This window comes from Pseudochaenichthys georgianus, chromosome 15 (assembly GCF_902827115.2).
Source record: "Pseudochaenichthys georgianus chromosome 15, fPseGeo1.2, whole genome shotgun sequence".
Taxonomy (NCBI): Eukaryota; Metazoa; Chordata; class Actinopteri; order Perciformes; family Channichthyidae; genus Pseudochaenichthys; species Pseudochaenichthys georgianus.
In genome coordinates, this window is record NC_047517.1 from 22,960,701 (window position 1) to 22,979,560 (window position 18,860).

General features: G+C 40.5%; 2 protein-coding genes across 3 annotated transcripts; both read right to left on the reverse strand.

The window, feature by feature from the left end:
- Nucleotides 1-2,837: 2,837 nt before the first annotated feature.
- spef1 (sperm flagellar 1) lies at nt 2,838-7,035 on the reverse strand. Of its 2 annotated transcripts, none has more exons than XM_034100293.2 (7): nt 6,823-7,035; nt 6,547-6,658; nt 5,503-5,650; nt 5,314-5,359; nt 3,860-3,944; nt 3,668-3,773; nt 2,838-3,052 (listed from the first exon to the last, which is right to left on the reverse strand). In XM_034100293.2, the coding sequence occupies exons 1-7, from the start codon at nt 6,929-6,931 to the stop codon at nt 2,939-2,941; spliced, it is 720 nt and encodes a 239-aa protein (XP_033956184.1). In that variant the 5' UTR covers nt 6,932-7,035; the 3' UTR covers nt 2,838-2,938. The 2 variants fall into 2 exon arrangements, with proteins under 2 accessions (XP_033956184.1, XP_033956183.1); XM_034100292.2 differs by having other exon boundaries at nt 2,839-3,052; nt 3,860-3,947.
- Nucleotides 7,036-7,101: 66 nt separating this feature from the next.
- Nucleotides 7,102-18,500, reverse strand: adam8a (ADAM metallopeptidase domain 8a). Its single transcript, XM_034100245.2, has 25 exons — nt 18,286-18,500; nt 18,063-18,172; nt 17,699-17,772; nt 17,517-17,595; nt 16,610-16,686; nt 15,961-16,192; nt 15,306-15,383; nt 15,143-15,211; nt 14,357-14,526; nt 14,076-14,157; nt 13,841-13,983; nt 13,571-13,748; nt 11,709-11,798; nt 11,340-11,535; nt 10,830-10,911; nt 10,552-10,732; nt 10,387-10,473; nt 9,730-9,814; nt 9,321-9,429; nt 9,016-9,214; nt 8,698-8,745; nt 8,563-8,613; nt 8,407-8,457; nt 8,224-8,304; nt 7,102-7,919 (listed from the first exon to the last, which is right to left on the reverse strand). The coding sequence occupies exons 1-25, from the start codon at nt 18,329-18,331 to the stop codon at nt 7,875-7,877; spliced, it is 2,643 nt and encodes an 880-aa protein (XP_033956136.1). The 5' UTR covers nt 18,332-18,500; the 3' UTR covers nt 7,102-7,874.
- Nucleotides 18,501-18,860: the final 360 nt, after the last annotated feature.

The following is an 18,860-nucleotide window of genomic DNA, read 5'->3' on the forward strand; positions in this document are numbered from 1 at the left end:
AGTTTTCTAGATTTGTGGTGTAGAAGTTCTTTCCACTTGTTTATAAAGGGTGAAAAATGATCACAAGTTCAAAATCCTGTGACACCATGAAACACTATCATTATACTCTACTGCATTTTTAGTCCAAACACATTTGAAATACAATGTACATGTGTTAGCTTGGGATTTATTTAGATATACGAGCGCTTGTGGCGACAGAAGGAACATTTACTGAATAACCATACTCAATCTATCACACTCACTGTTGTTCTAACTCATGAGTTGCTAACATTACAAAAACAGAAATGTGTGTGTCAAGTCTGTAACATGTTTATCCCAAGAGGCTGACTCCAAGCCTGAAGTCCTGTCCTCAGCACGGCCAGTCAGCTACTCACAAAGGCTTTCCAGGAAGCACTCAGCGTTGTGTGTGAGTGCGTGTGACCACTGCCTGAATGACCATGAGGGATGGCTTCCTCTTATGACCTCCAGGCCTTAAACAGCCAAAACATCAGTACTCGCTTTCAGAGGGAGGGTGTTTAGTCTAAACCACATCTGGTTTTTCCTGATGTCAAAATGAGTGAGAAATACGATCTTAAAACATGTTTGTGAGTAAATAAACCTCACTCATCCGCATCTTGTTGACCTAACAGGCTTTTCTGTGAATGTCTGGGTTCATTTTAAAGGGTGGTCTGATTTGATGTCAGGGGGTGCACAGCCACACACACATCAAGTTTTAAGCCCTCGCCTCACAGGAAGTGGTGTCAAGGTCACGTTTGCTGCTTCCTTTGGCTTCTCTTTTCCTTCCTTTTGTCCCTGATCCTCCTCCCCTCGACTCCTCCCTGGATCTGTCCCCCCCACCCCGAAGACAGAAGGGTGTGGTGGTCTCTCACGTGTAGGCCTATAAATGTGATTCATCAGCTGGAGTCAGCACCATCATCAGTAGCTGCTCTGTTCCGCAGTGTGTCTCGCATTCCTATCCTGTGTGTGTGCAATACACTCACTCATTAAAAGAGCATTGGCTTTGTTATTTCTCAGCACGTTTCTCAGTCAATTTCTGCGACCTTCAAGATGCAATTGGTTGCTGTTATATTCTAGTCGGCTGTAAAATGTAGGCCCTAAATGTAATGTGTCTCATAAGTGTCATGAGTAAAGGTTTGGATGAACAGATTTGTGTTTTTCTTCTCATTTATTCTCCTGTTGCGAATGATCACTTCGTCTTCCGAGGGCTCATTCTCAATCTTACACACAAAGGTCTCCTCCTTGAGGGTAATACTCAGCCTGTGAAACATTTGTATTTTGTCTTGAGAATTTCTAAAAAGGGCTTTGTTCTGAGAAAAAGACCCTGATTATGTCCTCAGGGTTACCTTGAGTTAAGACCTGGTCACACCGTGTAAAACTGGTCAATTTCGTGGTACATTTCGCAGGGGTGAAGTCAACTGGTGAAATGGAGGACTGATTAGCAGTGTGTCATCCACCTTTATCCAACATAATCCATTGGAGTATAAACTGCTCGAAACAGAGATCTGCAGATGGTTTTAAAGACCGTCTGCAACAGTCGGTAGAAGAACATGTCTTTTGGAGAGCTGGAGTAAATGGCAGGAGAAACAGGAAGAAGCTTGGAGCTTATTGGAATGAATAGCTGGAGCATGTCTTGGCTGGCTAGCGTGCTAGTAGTTAGCTTGCCAACTTGTTCATCACCTAACCACACAGTTTAGAGTCATGAAGGATGTTTTAAATGCTAATGTAATAAATAAAAACATCTGTACATTCAACATGAGTGTATTTCTCTGAATACACAGTAACCCTCTCAGACACTTTAACTTGGAGTATATCATAGGCTACCGTATGGCTACAATTCCCTTTATACTTAGCCCCACAAGTTCCTCTGATTGACACACGTTTCCTGCATTAAGGCTCAGGGGATGTTTGTTTTACCTTTACTGCTGCTACATTCCCTTCTGATCCAAAGCTATACAAAAAGTTGTTTGCAGTAAGTGTGCAGATGCTTTGAGTACGTTAGATAGCCTATAGCTCCCACAATGTAGCTAAGATACAGAGTGAGCTGTGTTCTTTATTTATTACTGTATTTGTTTCACGTAAGTATAAATATTAAAAAAGTTATTTTTGTCTCAGTGTTATTTTATTTGTATATCAGCAGCACAGTTACAGTAATATTGCTATAAGCCTGATAATGGTGATAGATGATCAACCTGATTAGCAGGCAGCTGGAGGAGATACAGCTCAGCAGGTAACCTGTCTCTTGTTATTCCACACCAACTGAGGGCAACATCAAAGACAACACAGCGCCAGACACACACTTGACAGACAACATCGAGCAACCCACCCAACCCCAATTTACTGGCATGGCCTTCAAGAAAGGGAAGTACACTTTCAATAGACAGATTGCAGGCTGTGATCTGTGTCAGTGTATTACTATATATGGTCATCCGTCAGCTTCACTGTGTGTTTATTCTGAAACTAATGCTTGAATCAGGGGAAATTAAGTTGTTATTAATAACTGCATTCTATATTTGTCCATCTTCACACTTAAGCAGGAAAAAGACTTGCATAGAAAATGAGTGATGTAATATGTGACAGTCACAGTGTATATTAACACTGCCTATCATTTTGTTCATTTTAATACTTCAAATCTGTAGTCTGCTCCTCTCTACTCGTGTTCAAACAGAGGATTTGGAGAATGTTTACATTATGTATAAGACGAATTAGATACATCTCTTGAAGCATCATTTCACAATACAACTTGGAAAACAAGACCGTTTTAAGACAAAGCACATCTGTCTCACAGTCACAAGTGTGATACATTTTAGTAATAACCTCAGAGTAGTATATATGTATATGAACCACGATTAAAGTTTTTAACAAAGTAAGAGTTTATTGGAGGTGATGTTAGAGAGTCACAGAGCTACTATTACACATTCTCTGTGTACATGTGTGTGTATCATTGAGTACTGCCTTTAGCTTTGTATGTCTCCCGATGCCGCATCAGGTCTTCAATACGCATGTCCTTCAAGTACACCAGATGCTCTAACCGGTTCACTTTCATCTGCAGGATCTACACCACACACACACACACACACACACACACACACACACACACACACACACACACACACACACACACACACACACACACACACACACACACACACACACACACACACACACACACACACACACACACACACACACACACACACACACACACACACACACACACACACACACACACACACACACACACACACACAGTTGCAAAAAGGATGTAGTTAAACTACGTAAGCTTTATTTCTGAAGCTGTGAATTATCTCAATGATGAAAACTCCCTAAAGTTGTAAGGAAATGTAACACCTTTGTGTCATTTTTCTTTCTCAACATGCTGATGTGGCCACAGGCAGAAATGAAAAAAAAGTGATATCCGCTCAGCAGAAGCTGACTCAGTGACAACTGCTGACACAGCTTATGACACATATGTTTAACACACACGCACACACACAAACACACACAAATACACATATGTGACTGACTGTCAGAACATCTGTAAACAAAATCGTCTTCCGTTTTGATGCACCCTAGGGGTATCGCTGTGTCACACATTAATTATTGTTGCAGGTGTGTGTGTGTGTGTGTGTGTGTGTGTGTGTGTGTGTGTGTGTGTGTGTGTGTGTACCTCCACAGTCTCCTGCAAAGCCATGACATCTTTCTCTTTTTCCTGCAGGATTAGCCGTACAGAAGGGTCCATGTCTGGGTACAACTGTGCTGTGTTCTGTGGCTTACTGTAAAATACAAACCAAAGCAATTATTATTATAAATCCTGCTTCTGATTAATTTAATACACATTAAAAGTAACTTTTAGTCATACCCGCCATTTTTTATTCTGCTCTTTTCATCTTTTTTCATGCTATCTCGTGCCGGCTCAGCCACACATTCTGCTTCAGTCTGAGGACCTTCTGATGACAACAAAGTCTCACTATAATGTGAACACAAAATTATGACTAACAACTGAGACCTAAAAGCATTCATCCATTAAATCTTATTGACACAAGCAGGGTAAAGGGAGGATGAAAGAGAATGGTAAGATAAGAAGATGGAGAAAGAGAAAAATGAGGAGACCTTTAAGTCCTCCAGTGCTGAGCTCAGGCCAGCAATAAAAGCCATCTGGTGATGTTGGGAGCTGATATGAGGTCCTGAGCTGTGTGACTGATAGCGGATGGGGTGTAGATGGAAGAGGAAAGAGCAGGGAGGAGGTGCTGGTCTGAGGTCAGCTGTACAGGGTTGTTTCAGGGACGGATGAGGTGTGGGAAACGGAGGAAAGACACGTCACCGATTCACTCCCTAAAGGTCGTGCCATTCTCTAATCAGTCCTGTGTGATGCCCTTAAATGTAGGCCGGTTTGTGTCTGTGTGCGGCCGCTGTTATCCGGGGGAGAGATTAGAATGAACTGAGTAGTTAGCAGGACACAATCGCTGATAATATCAGGACAGGCGGGCAAAGAGAGAGGGCAGGAAGTAAAGAAAATATTGGAAATAACGTGATTTCAGATCAGATTTGACCTTCACAGCAGCTACCAAACAATCCTCTTAAGACAAAATAAAACATTGGTGTGTCTCAAGTATTACGTTTTTGTATTTGTCAGTATACAGCACCTTTAAAATGTGTCTAAAGTTATACCAACTTCCCATCAAGGGCTAAAAAAGGCACATTTTATGCTGCGGAGCTTCAGTCATGCTTGCAGACTGTGCACTGTGTCAGCTAATACAGCCCACAAGAGACACGCACAGAGGGAAATATCATCAATCTTAGGTCAAAACTCAGTCATCACATTTATGTTAAATCAGCAATCTTTGTTTTTGTAATCCAGTTAATTTCTCTATTTCACTGACTTATAGGAACACTTCTCCCCCACAATGACCCAATGATCGCTTCTTCTTCTGTGTTACCTCGGAATGTTGAAGAAATGTCTCCGCAGTGAACAAAAGATAAAAAAAAAAAAAACTTGTAGAGTATAATCTGCTCCTATTGTAATTGTTTATTCCATTTCTTCGAGTCTTTGTTCACCATGCATGCAGAAAAACAGAGTTTCCTTGACGCATTCAAGGTAACAGTAACTTTAAATAATCATTTTGGGGGTGTTGTATTTCTACAATTACAGTAACTTATTGTTGTAACTTCTGCAGATATATTGATGCAAGGTCAAATATAAAAAAGGCATGTGATTCAAAAGAAAAGTTTGATAAATGTGTGGAAGAAAGTTTGCGTAAAGGAATAAAAGCTGTCAGGATTTGTTTAAATGGTAGAACAAATGTACTACTCCACCTGTATTAAGTTTCTCCTGGTTTCTGGTGTCATAGTATTCCAAATTCTGGTTTAAAAGAAAGACAAATGTGGTTATTTTCCAGCTACAATGGAAAAGAGAGGACCACAGTAATCCTTTATTCTGTAATAAGCATTCAAACAGGACGACTTACAGTATGTATGTCTCTTAGCACACATGCATAAACACACCAGTATATTCTCTGTAGTCTGCTCCAGTTTCTTGTCTATCTTCTCCCTGAGGGCGCTCAGTACCGGCTCTATTACTCCTGCAGTGCTCAGTACAATCTGCCTCACTGTCTCCTCAGGCACGTGGAAGTTTAGCTTGGAAAATACCTTCCTGTCCACGGAAACAAATACAACAACACATGTTTCTAATACAAATAATAAAGTAACTAATCACAATCTGAAAAACCAGAACAGCAGTTTGAAAGTGATGATGCATTATTAAAACACTATGGGGGACAATTAGTTTACAGTGAAGACTCATAAATCTGTATCTGGCGCTGTGCCATATCAGCAGCCTGGGAGAGGATGAGTGGGAGTGGGTTGGATTGGTTCTCACGACCAGATGCAGCTAGACCCTTGGTAGTGCTTATAGCCAAAGTTCTGTCTCAGTGTTAAGCTTGAATAATTGAAAAGCAAAAGTCACTTACTGTGTTAAGAGATTTCGATATCAACTGTTTTAGTGTAGTAAGTTTGTGCAAGAATGTTCTAGGGAGATGTGGACATATTGACAGAGCAAAATTGTGAAAATGTAAATCTTTCCAGCTCAGGGGAAGTGACCAGAATACAATAACTTCATATCCTATTCATTATACCTTTATTTAGCTTTCTCCAGTCCAGAAGTGAAGCCACTTATACTTAAAACATACATAAATGAAGTTCCTATGCTTTTAGAAGTATGTCTGAAAACACTGATTGTCATTTAAAGTAAAATAGACACCGAATAATATATGTCTGCCTCTGTATCAACATTTTGTACGACTTTCTTTTGTTTATGAAATATGTAATTAATTAAAAGATGCTTGAGACAGTCAACCCATAGGACAACTTTGGGATTTAGCTCAATCTTAATATAACAACTCCATGTACAATCCTTAACCTTGCTGCATTTAGGAGATAAACTCAAGACTTGTTAAAAGTGATTTGAGAAGTTAAAATACAATGTCACGTCAACAACCAACAAACACGTTGAATAAACAAACAGATAAATAAAGGTATCTGGTGTCTTGCCTGTTGAGAAGGATCCAGTTACCGAGCTTCTGCTGAGTGGAGTTTGCAGAGATGTAGTTGTGCTGGTCAACTAGCTTTGGGAAGAAATATTTGACAACCTCTGCAGCCATCACTACAGAGGGTTCACCAGAGAGTCAGTACATAAATAAATATATGAGCTGATAAGCTGCGTTAATGTAAACAAGTAGCTGGAGACTTTGAAACACAATTTATACTCGGTCGTATTTCTCCTGCCTGCTTATGAGATAGCCAGGCCGGAGCTCAGTGAATAACTACCTCCGTCACTGAAGTCTCTTGTGATGTGTCTCTTGGGCCGGGACAGAGGTATGTTGTCTATCCATGCGTACAAATCTTGCAGTTCCTCTTCGTTCAGTTTTTGGTCCATTTTTCCTAAAACGACATCTGTTTCTGGACACTTTGTAAACTGAGCTAGCTTGCTAGCTTGTCCCGACAACTGGTTGTTTAAAACGTTGCTAGGCTACCGATAGTTACATGGCAACAGATTATAGCGACTGATGGATGACAAGGACGGAGAAAAATGACTTAAAACATTGATTCTTTCGATTCACTTTATTTTAAGCTTCATCAAACGGACAAAAAAAAGATTTTAATAAATAAGAACGGTTTAAAATAACGTTCAAAAGGAAATCCCACAATCATTTGGCATCAATCAAGGACTAGACTGCTTTACAATCAACTTGTATCAAGTCAACATATAAAACAAAACAGCAGCATGTCATAATTCAGTATCACAAAGTGAAGCGTATCTTGGATAGTACAAAACAATTTCAAGGAAAAGTTATAACTTTTGTGGTTCATCCTTAATTAAACAATCTGTAAAGTGCCCATGTTGGTGCCATATTTGTATCTATTTAACAATATTTCTTAGAAAAGCAGTACCAAAACCAATGTGAGGGAATTGGTATAGGACCTACAGTTACAGCATCAAAAGTGCAATTGCCTCATACATTGTTCACATATCCAAGGATCAAGAGAGACATTTCCCTTAATAAAAATACAAAAAATTATCATCATGGCAGCTTAGCCATTTGTCATTTATAAAGCACAGAAGTAGAGTCTGTCAATTACGGCTTCAGGTCATCATTAACATACTGAAGGCTTACATAAGCAAGACACAGACAGTGGTAATCCTCAGGCAGACCATACTTGACAGAAAAGCTCTGTCACTTTGTGTTCTGTGGATCTGGTTTCCACTTTAAAAACAGACATGTGTCTCCTTCAAGGATTTCTAGGTCCTTCTTAGGTGGGACAACAAAAGTGTCCTCTGTCAGAGGATCTCATTGTTTACAGGTTGAATAATTCCTCTGTCATCTGGGCCTGCTGGAGGGCATCAGGGCGGCTCTGGCTGCAAGCTAGAAAAACAAATGGTGTTAACAAACATACTGCTGATGAGCTTCTCTCAGTACAACTCAAGATGTCTTTCTCTCTTTGTTTCACGCCTCTTAGTTATTCAGCGGTGGCCCAGAGAAGTGAATATGCTCACTGACTCACTAACCCCGAGTCACTGCTTGTTCATTACACTGCTATGTTGGTAAAATGCCCCAAACCACAGACGTCTTTATAAATGTGAATGCCTTGAATGACTTTAGTAATGTCTGAATACCAACTGCCAGGATTTGGAAGATTTAGGAAAGTGTGGCTGACTCAAATACATACCAGCTGAGTGTGTGGCAGCGAAGAGCGGACTGCAGAGGGCTTTGGCTTCACTGGAGGCATCGGAGGCTTTGGCTTCGAGATCTTAGAGAGCAGATGTACATTTAAAAAAAGTGCTGATGGCATGAAGAGTTAAATGTGTGAATGCAAACATGAAGATTTTCAGTAAAATGTCATGTCACTTACCGGTTTAGAGGCCAGTGGTGGCAGAGGTCTGGATGGAGGAAGTGGCTTATTCTGAGAAATAAAAAGACAATTCACGTAAACAAACATGAATAAACTATTTAAAAAATCCATTAGTGTCCTTAAAAAGGAATTAAACATTTTCAAAATGCAACTTACCTCAGTGTAGATTGGCTTGCTTGAAACAGGCTGCATAAAGGCCCTCATAACCTTAAGAAACACATTGATGTACTGGTTAAAATACAATACAAAAAGACTGCAACATTTAATAAAGACAAAAACTGATCTGAATACCTGTTGAACCTGTGATGGCTGTGGTACAGCTGACACTTTGGTAGGTGGCTGTAAGGACAAAATGAGAGATGAGTGGAGGCGAAAGCTTGATTTGTCTTTTTCAACCATAATCCTTAATATTTTTCGTAGCTTCAGTACACCTGTTTATAATTTACATTAGCATCCATGGATCTTATTGGTTGTCAGTGTGTGGAATAGCACGATTCAGGAAGCACATGTTTTGCAATGACATGACACACCATAGATGCCATCAATGTAAATATCATGTCTAAATTAGAAGCTAACACAAACAGCGTTGGTGCTAGTGTTGTTGCTCACCACTGGAGCTGCTCTGCTGGGTTTCAGTGCTCCAGTATGTGGTCTGGCAGCAGCAGAGGACAGAGGTTTGCAGGCTTGAGTGGCTGAAGACTCCACAAATGTAGGCTGGCTGATGTGTGTGGACCCGAGGCGAGGGCTGCCTCGTGAACCACTTGTCTTAAACAACGGGTTAGTTTGTCCAGAGGTAGATTGGAGTCGTCTATCAAGAAATACAAGCTTAAATTAAAGATGAACAACATACACAGTGTTGTACAAAGTAATCTAAAATAGACTAAATGAAAAAAATAACCAAATGTTTTCTGTACCTCTTCGCAGGTCGCCTTCTTTTGATGCAGCATATCAAACTCACAATAACCAGGACCGACAGCAAGAGCAAACCAACCACCAACACGATGAACACCACCAGACCTGCCTCTGCAACGACAAACACACATTGATTGTGACAATATTGCTTTATGCTAAAGGATGAGCATGTATCAGAGTACGTCATTGCCCAGGAAGCAAATTCACTGTAACGTCATTACCTCATTTGCACAGACTGGCTGGGGAATTCCATTAAGTACAGTGTTCATCAGAACAGAGCGCAATTGTTTGAGAGTGCATTTTACGTAATCAATCTTAGTTAAAACAGAGCAGAGGAAGACCAGACACAAACAGCCCTGTGTGTGAAGCATAGCCATTAAAAGGTCAAGTACATGAAGACTTGTTCAATACCTTGAGGGAGTTCTGACTGCTCCACATCGCAGAAAGGCGGGGCCCATCCAGGGTCACAGTGGCACTTCCTCTCATGATTACAAACCTGCCGGAGATCAGAGTCACTGTCAGAGTTGCCATTATTGCTATACACAAGGTTGGGTAGTCAAGGATTCAATAAGATTACACAATCAGATAACAATACATTAGTACCTATAATTGTTCCAGACTAAATTCAAGAAAATTCTAGTTACATTGTCAAAGATTACTTGATAATGTAACTTTTTTTCCCTTCAATATACAGCCCTTTCAAATTAATGAAACTTTTTGCATTCATACAAAGCACTTCTGACATTCAGGGTGGCCTTTTATTTAAAAACACAATTTTGTGAAAGTACTGTTTTGTATGGGTAAACACATTTCACCATCTGTAGATACATAATATGCAAATTGCATATTATTTGCATTTGCAAGGTTAGAATTTTTTTTTAAGAAACCTTTTTTTGGGTGTTGAGTTAATCCAAAAGTATCCCATTTGTATGCAATTTATCTGTAATTACATTACTACTTACAGATCTACATGTCATTTGAATTTAACTAACTACATTGAATTAGTAATCTGATTTAACCCTGGCTTAACAGCGCTGCAAAGTGTTGCGAGGTCAGCAGATCTCTCACCCCATGGTTGTTGCATTTGGCGGAACAGTCGTTTGTCCCGTACACTTTTATGCTTGGGATGTCTTGACACCGTTGATTGTAGCACACCTGAAAGACGATGACACCGTTAAAACATCTGGTGTCCACAGAGGTTTGGTGGATGCTCACAGCACACAGTTTTCCTACCATGTTAGTGCCACACTTGGTACCAGCAGGCACCATGCCCAGGTCTGCAGGGTAGTTATCTTCAGGGTTCAAAGTTGCTTCATTGCATACTTCTCCATTTCCCACTTTGTAGAAGGACTTCCTGGATGTGACTGGAAACTCCCAGCCCCCGGTGCAGAAAAGTGTCCCGCAGGATTGATCTCTGTAACCAAGAACCACAAAGCATTGATACCAAAAACCAACAATACCGCACTGTTAATAAACACTCTGATAGTGTTGATTGGATTTTGATTACATACCGGCTTGAACATCTCTGGCTGAACAGCGTCTTTCTGCAGTTTCCGAATTGGTTGAAACAAGCATCTGGAGCCACTTTAGCATCTAAACAGAATCATGACAAACAAGTTAGCTGCAGACCTAGGAGTCTTAATTTTCTATATATCCAGTTGTAGAAAGCAACCAAGTACATTGGCTGAAGATACTGTAACAGCACTTTTTCCCCGACTTCTTCCTGCTTTAAACTTTTACTGCACTTTTGACTCCCTTGTGGCCACATTAGTGGCTACTTTCTTTGTAGATTCAGCTATAACATTGTGTTGTGTCATTATGCATTAAGCTACCCGGCTTTAATGAAAGCCCACCTTGAACAGCTGAAACATAAAGTGATGCTTGCAAAATAATGAATAAAAAGTTGCAATTCAATAAAACAATAAATCATGTATTCTGAAATTGGATAATACTTGCACTTTAACTTGTTACAGAGTATTTCTACAGACTAGAACAAACTATTTTTCATTGGTGTTTTTTACCTGGCCCCCAAAGTCTCCTGCAGTGTTCCTGCTGTGAAGGGCACTGTCCATTGTAGCAGTATCCTCTTCCACGGCTGCAGGACCGACCGTTCTGGGTGAATGCGTCAGTGGGACAGGTGGCAGAGAAGCCAGTGCAGTACTCTGCCAGGTCACAGTCTCCTGTCTTCGCGCGGCAGACGCTGCCTGTTGGCTTCAGCTGCAGAGCGGAGAGAAACACAGATGGGGATGTACCGACTACTGAAATAAGAACACTCACACATAAGCAGCCAGACGGCAGGCTCACACAGTGTCTAGCTACATGGTAACACAATAAGTATCAGCGGGACTTCACTCATCGACAATATAGAGGGCATAGTAAGTTTTACTTACTTGGCAGTTGTGGCAGCACTCTCCATGAGCACACTGGGCTCCTGCATTAAATCTGCAGGTGGTGGCATTGCAACAGGGATTCTTGCACTCCTTCAGTGTGAGACAAACAGAATATTACGATACATTCTACTTTGTGTGCTTTGATTATGTTATTGTGTGTATCCTAGAAATGGGACCAAGTCATTGTTTTGCAAGTCTCAAATATTTGCATTCAAGTCCCAATGCAATTTTTAATAACATTTTCGACAGCACATTTTGCATTCTGTAATTCATTTTTGACTATGTACTTAAAGGTCACATGTCATGGCCATTTCCACTGATCATAATTCCATTGTTGTGGTCTACTAGAATAGATTTATACTGTGCAATTTTCCAAACTCACATTGGTTCCGCATACAGCATCTCTGTAAAGTATGTGTATTCACTCTCTGTCCTTAACGGCTCGTTGCAGCTCTTGCCCCCCCTCCCTGTGAGCCCAGTGTGCTCCGATTAGTCGGGACCAGTCGGGACGTTGTGAATCGCGCTAAGCTCCGTGGAGGTGTGATTTCCTTGTTTAGCGATACACAGCGAAACACAGCCAAACTCACCCTGAGCACACACAAAGTCACAGCCGAAGTCAAAACAATAAGGGTGGCTTGATATTGAGTAAGAAAAAGGTTGATAAACCGCCGATCCCAACTGTCTGTTATCAGCCTGCAGCCAGGGAGGAGAAATCAGCAGAGCTGCATGCACTGAGTGTGTGAGGAAGTCCGTGGATTGGTCAATTTGGACCAATCGGCGGGGGCTTAACGTAACGGCTCCGCGGACGTAACGTAACGGCTCCACGGATTGGTCCATTTCGTTCCGGGGACGACATGACATCATGATGTACCCGGAAGAATCAAATGGACAGTGACGTATCTCCAACGAGGCGTTTTGGGGAGGTATTTTCTGTGTTAGAGTTTTACTCGCTACATGGTGTACTTTGAGGGTTTTGACTCTGCAGACCGTTTACATGCATAAAAACCTTCATAACACACAAGGGGACGGGCAATAACCGGAAAAGCATGACATGTCACCTTTAAACAAATGATCTTTGGCATTCTTTTTCAAACTGGCAGTAATGTAACTTTTGTGAAAGTTTGTCATGATTGTCTCCTTCAACTAGATTAGATGCTATCAAATTAGTTGAAGAGAATTAAGTATTGACTTCCTGGGAATTAATAAGAGTTAACTTAAGTTTAATCAGGAAATGATGGGAAATCCTGAATATATTTGAAATAACATACATTTAATCTTTGGGCTCAGGTAAAAGTATCTAGTCCAGGGGTTCTCAAAGTTTTGATGAGTGAGGGCCAATTTAGGTACCCAATATTGGATTGAGGGCCGCCCAAGAAAAAACGGAACACAAAATAATTCCAAAACAAATCCTTTCTTTATTGTACTAACCAATTACCGCAACTCGCGATATGCCTAGTTGCCATGCAACCAGTAGTCTAGCAAACTTTCCACAAGCTGTCATTCATAATTTAGGAATGACAACCCAGGGGGTGCAGTTTTACCATTCTTAAATTCCATTCTAATTCTTACTAGATACAACCATGGAGGATTAAAATATAACGCATGCATTTCAGCGTGTCACATTAACTATCGCGGGCCGCCAGAAACATTTCCGAGGGCCGCCATTGGCCCGCGGGCCGCACTTTGAGAACCCCTGATCTAGTCCAATTGAAATCACAAGTCATTAGTGTTAAAGCCTAAGTGTTTTTATTATTATTTTGTCAAGACAAGTGTCAAGTCATTACATTTGGGACTGTTGTGTGACTTATGTGATTCGAGTCAACACCTCTGGTTTATACACTATTTGAGCGCCATGCACAAACCTCTGCAGTGCCACAGTCACACTCCTCTCCCGGCTCCAGGAAGGCATTTCCACACACTGGCCCTCCGTAGACGCGCTCAGTAGTGGGAGTGTCCAGCAGACAGGCAGGGTTCACCTCCTCCAAGAACCTGCTGAGCTGCTCCTGACTGCAGCTGCTGAACCGCTCAGGATACACAAGGCTAAAGGGATCAAGAAAAAAATGTGAATACAAGCTTTAACTTGGGTTTATACAATGGTGGATTTGAGGCAGTTTATCTGCAAGCAAGCTTACCCAACACTCTCGGACATGATGCAGCCTTTTTTTGATGTTAAAGAGCCGCATACACAGTTTTCAGAATCATGGGACAAGCCCAGGTTGTGACCCATCTCATGGGCAATAGTAGAGGCCACTCCTATTGAGTTGGTGTTATGGTCCTGAGTGTGAAGTAGAGTCAAAACCAAGATTAACATCACACAACTCCAATTCGTTCTCTTTATATTTTTACACAGAAATGTAGTATAATCACCTCATTGACAGCTCCAGAGTTAGAGGTGCACATTGCGTTGGTGTTGGCTAATCCCACAGTGGAGCCATCAAAATCCACACCTCTGAGTGAAGAACAGGACAAACGTTTAGATGGCAGCCAGCTCTAACAGCTCAACACATCATCTTGGCATTGTCTTTTCAGTTGGCAGCTAGAGCATGAAACCTTGGAGGGACTCAATTCTCCTGTTAGCATTACTGTGTATGTGTGTTAAAATCAAAAGAGGATTAAAAACCCATCATTTCGAGTGTGCTCATTCTTACGTGATGAACTGTGCGTTGTCGTGTTTGGTCCTCGGCAGAAGGCTCCTCTGACGCCACTCGAGGAAGCGAGCGAGTGTATGCTCCGGGTTAGTGCTGACCTCCATCTGATCTTTGTATGACCAGATATCCAGAGCCACCAGCATCACACGGACACCCACTGGGCGATACAGCTGAAACACAGCAGCATGTTAGCACCAACTGGAACCAAAAACTGAATAAAATGTTCAGAACAGTATTTTAGAACACAAAAGATTAAGCACTGCTACAAATCACAGAACCAAAGGCCTCATCGGTCCCAGGAAACACCTGTTGGGTCTAGTGCTGTCTGATGCTTGCACTTCTCTTTCAGAGAATGCAATGAGGATTGGGAGAAATGTGTGAAGCACAACAGCTTTGGTGTGAAGATTCACAGTTAAAGTTAGATTTTCACAGAGAGAGAACTATCCCTTTGCTATTATTGGTCAGATTCCAGTCAGTGAGGAACACATAGTATCAGGACAGACTTCTGGTATTTAATACACAATGAAAATTAAGGGTCCAGAAACGTGGCAGATGTTGAAGGTCTTTTCTTTTACTAATATAAATACAAATAATTGCTGGAACAATTGGATGGGTACTTAGTCCAAGGTCAGAGAAAGTTAAAAAGAAGTAAGCTTTTATACTAATGTTTACTTTAGAATGGCCCTGGTCATTTATTTAATCCGATCAGTGCTTTTTGTTTAACAGAGCAAAAACATGACACGGTTGAATCATTTATAGTGATAGACAACGGAGAAACAAACTTACCTTGTCTACGTGGTTTGTTATTTCAAGCGCTCTAGCCTGAATGGTCTTCTTACTGCCAAACTTCTTATACTAAAAAAAAAAATGTTTCTATTAGTAAAACGATCATTATCTTTGGCTACATCTGCAATAACAGGGTCAGTCAGAAAAAGGAAATATATCAAACCTCTGTGTGGTCGACCACCACCACCAGCTCCACTGTCCGGGGTTTCCCTGAACGGTCTTTGGTCTGGGCTCTGCTTCTCTGAAGGCACAAAGGGTGGATGATATTAACAACATTAAAAGAGTCGGAACGCTTTTTATATAAATACACTTTATTTGAATTAGTTTATTTGTAAAGAACCTCTCGAAACTGATAAATAATAATGAAATAATACAAACAAAAATATTCAAACTGTGGAATGTGTTAATTATCCTGATGCAAAAGTACTGCATGACACAAAATGATTCTTATGAACAAATATTGTCTCTGTATCTCTTCTTCTTTTCAATGTTTACTTAATTTCCCTATAGTTATTTCCTTTTTGCATCTTAATTTGTTGTAAACAACTAATTGTTAATGTGGAGTGCAAACAACTTTGTATACATCTACATATTTGTGTTGGTTCTCATATTGTAAGACTTTTAAAATATCAATGGAAGAGTGTTGTATTACACTAACAGAGCTATAGCTAAGTAGTATTTTATGGTCAATGCTTTTTTGTTATGCTTTTTTCCCTCAAAATTGCATAATGTAAGAACGATACACAAAATATTGGATATCAGCTGTCGGCTTCAAGCCCTGGAGTATTTCTGTATGTGTGTACTCTGTGTGTCTTTACCAGGCTGCTGAGCTGGAACAGTCCAGACGGAAGAGCTCCATGATCATAGAAAGTGGTTGTGTTTCCATGGGAACAGGAGCTTCTCTTCCTCCTCAGGTGTTTGTAGTTGTAGACAGCATGAAGCCCCTCGTCACTGTGAGTCTGGGAGCTCTGTCTGTCGTCCTGCTGTCCCACCTTGGCGCCGGCCAAAGGTTCGATGAGATGCATTTGGTCCTGGAGACGCACAAACCCCCTGTAGTGCAGAGCAGGAAGTTCTTAGAGACCCACAAAGCAGTTTTTCTTTTTCTACAGCATCTCTAATTCTCAAACAGATCTCAGTGCAACTGACTACAAGACATGTGTTTGTTTATCAAGCTTTCAAGTTTCCACAGATACTGACACTAATAGACATGTATTTTATAGCAAGACAGAAGGCAGCTTTGCATGGCCTTTGTTGATTGAGTTACAGATGCAGAGCTACACGGTGCAGTCTTAATGGTCTTTGTAATAGGAGAAATGGATGATGAGGGACTGATCCTCTCTTTTGATTGGACACTGTTGTGATAAGTCAAATCATCATGGGCTTGATTAAGTTTTGCACAGTACTCCAAAAAACGATAACTTTGTTTTAATGAGAAATAACAAAAAAATGACTTCCAGCAATACTCACTTTATTCCTGAGCATAGTTCCACACTGGCAGAGGAGTCCTCTACTCCCACTATGTGCCCATGGTAGTAGCAGTGAACCTGAACAGACAGCAGTTATTCGTCAGAGGGAAGAGGAGAGATTTAAGTCACACTTTTTTTTCCATAAGCACAATGCGAAATTGGCCCAATTTGAAGAAGAAGATATTGTGCGATGTGTGTCATGGTCAGATGAAATGTCTTGTGAAATGTCTTAACCATATACGTAAATTCCTCTTCCACATTGGACTCAAGTATTTCAGTGGATTGTGTCACCTCTTATAAAAGGACATTTGAAGTTGGGCAACTTCCTTTTATCACGACATCGGAAATTTCCGAATAAGAAGTTACAGGCAGGTCTTTCATATAATCTAAGACAATTAGATATGAATGTACTAATTTGTGGGGGTTACTTGACAGTTAGCTTAATATATTTGGGAAATACTGTAACCAAAATGAAGGAATACTTGCATTTTACATTTTCTTGGACCCTGTTTCTTATATTTAATAGTTCAACAACATAGCCAAACCCTCGTTTTACAGAACTAAAAAAAACAAAAAACATAGGAAAGCCAATGTAAAAACAAAAAACTGAAACTGGCAGAGCAGGTGTCACAGGATATCCTGCACGTACCTATCTCACGCCTGTACAGTAAAATTCAGACCGCTGAATCGCCCACATCTTAATTTATTCAACGATTTCAACAGAATGAATAGAGTGGAGAAAAAAAGGACTTCTGATTAACAGGCTAAGTGCTACTAGTGGTACTCAGCTTTCATTTGAGGCTAACAAGCACAGGCATGTGTTTCTGATGTAACACATCATAATGCAAGCATGATGACATTGATTCTTTTATAGTGAAATAGTAGTGAACATTTTTTAAGCAACATACCCTCAGATCTGGAGTAGTTGTGACTTGGGTGCCCTGATCAGAATAGTGTGTCACAGAAAAGTTTTCCCCGACAAGATCTCTGAAAAGTACAGAGGTTTTTTTATGGCAATAGTATTTACACATCAAGAAAGAAAAAATACAGAAAAAATATACTTTTCCAACAACATTTTAGTTTTTCTCACTTGTTCTTTTCCAGATGCAAAGTGTAGTTCTTCCCTGCTATCGTCAAAGAGTACTGGAGCACATCTGGATATGTCTACACACACACACACACACACACACACACACACACACACACACACACACACACACACACACACACACACACACACACACACACACACACACACACACACACACACACACACACACACACACACACACACACACACACACACACACACACACACACACACACACACACACACACACACACACACACAAAGATACTTTAAGACATTCTTAAAACGTGTGTTTAAACTTTAGATATTGTTTTAATTTCTTAACAAATATATATCAAAAGTTGAACTGTAGAGTGAGTGTTACCTGATGTTTAGCAGCTTCATTACTGAGAGACGAATCCTTTATTCTCTGAGGTATCACAGTTTGGTACTTCATCACATGAGGGAGAGTCCTCACGCTGTCCGCTATTATTCCTGCAAGTACCAGGGAGAGGCTATTTAATGAGACAAAAAACAAGAAAGAACAACGAAAAAACAAACAGGAAAAAGCAAGAATGACAAAGAGAACAAATAAAGAAAACTCGTACCCCACGAGGAGAAGAAAATCCATATGAAATATCCAGAATATTGCATGTTGCTCTACCGGACGGACTCTGTCATTGTGAGCTGTAGTCTGAGGGAAATAGGCTCTCAGCTCTCCGCCCCTCTCTGCTGTGTAATATCCTGAAAATTACCATTTGAGGTTGACAAACCACATGAGTCATTAACTGAGCTTTAGAAAAGTCCAACGTTGTTCTTTACAACATTTATATAAATTGTGTAAGGTGCTGATCCAATGTTTAGGTTACAGACATGATTTTTGCCGGAAATTAAGCTAGTGATGAACATCGGTTAGAAATGGGTGGACGTTTTCCAGTGAAAAAAAGACAGTGGGCTCAGCCTTAAAGTTCCCCTCCTTGGTTTTGAAGTTTCTACGTGGCTATGGGGAATTTTTAAGTGTATCTTTCACTGAGGATTTGATTTTCCCATTTACCACTAGTAGGTTAGAGTTACACATATGCTATATTTATTTAAATGTGAACTAGATTACAACTTAAGTAGGCCTTCCGCTGAATGTAGAAATACTTTGCTGGCAGATTTATAGGAAAACACATAGGAAACT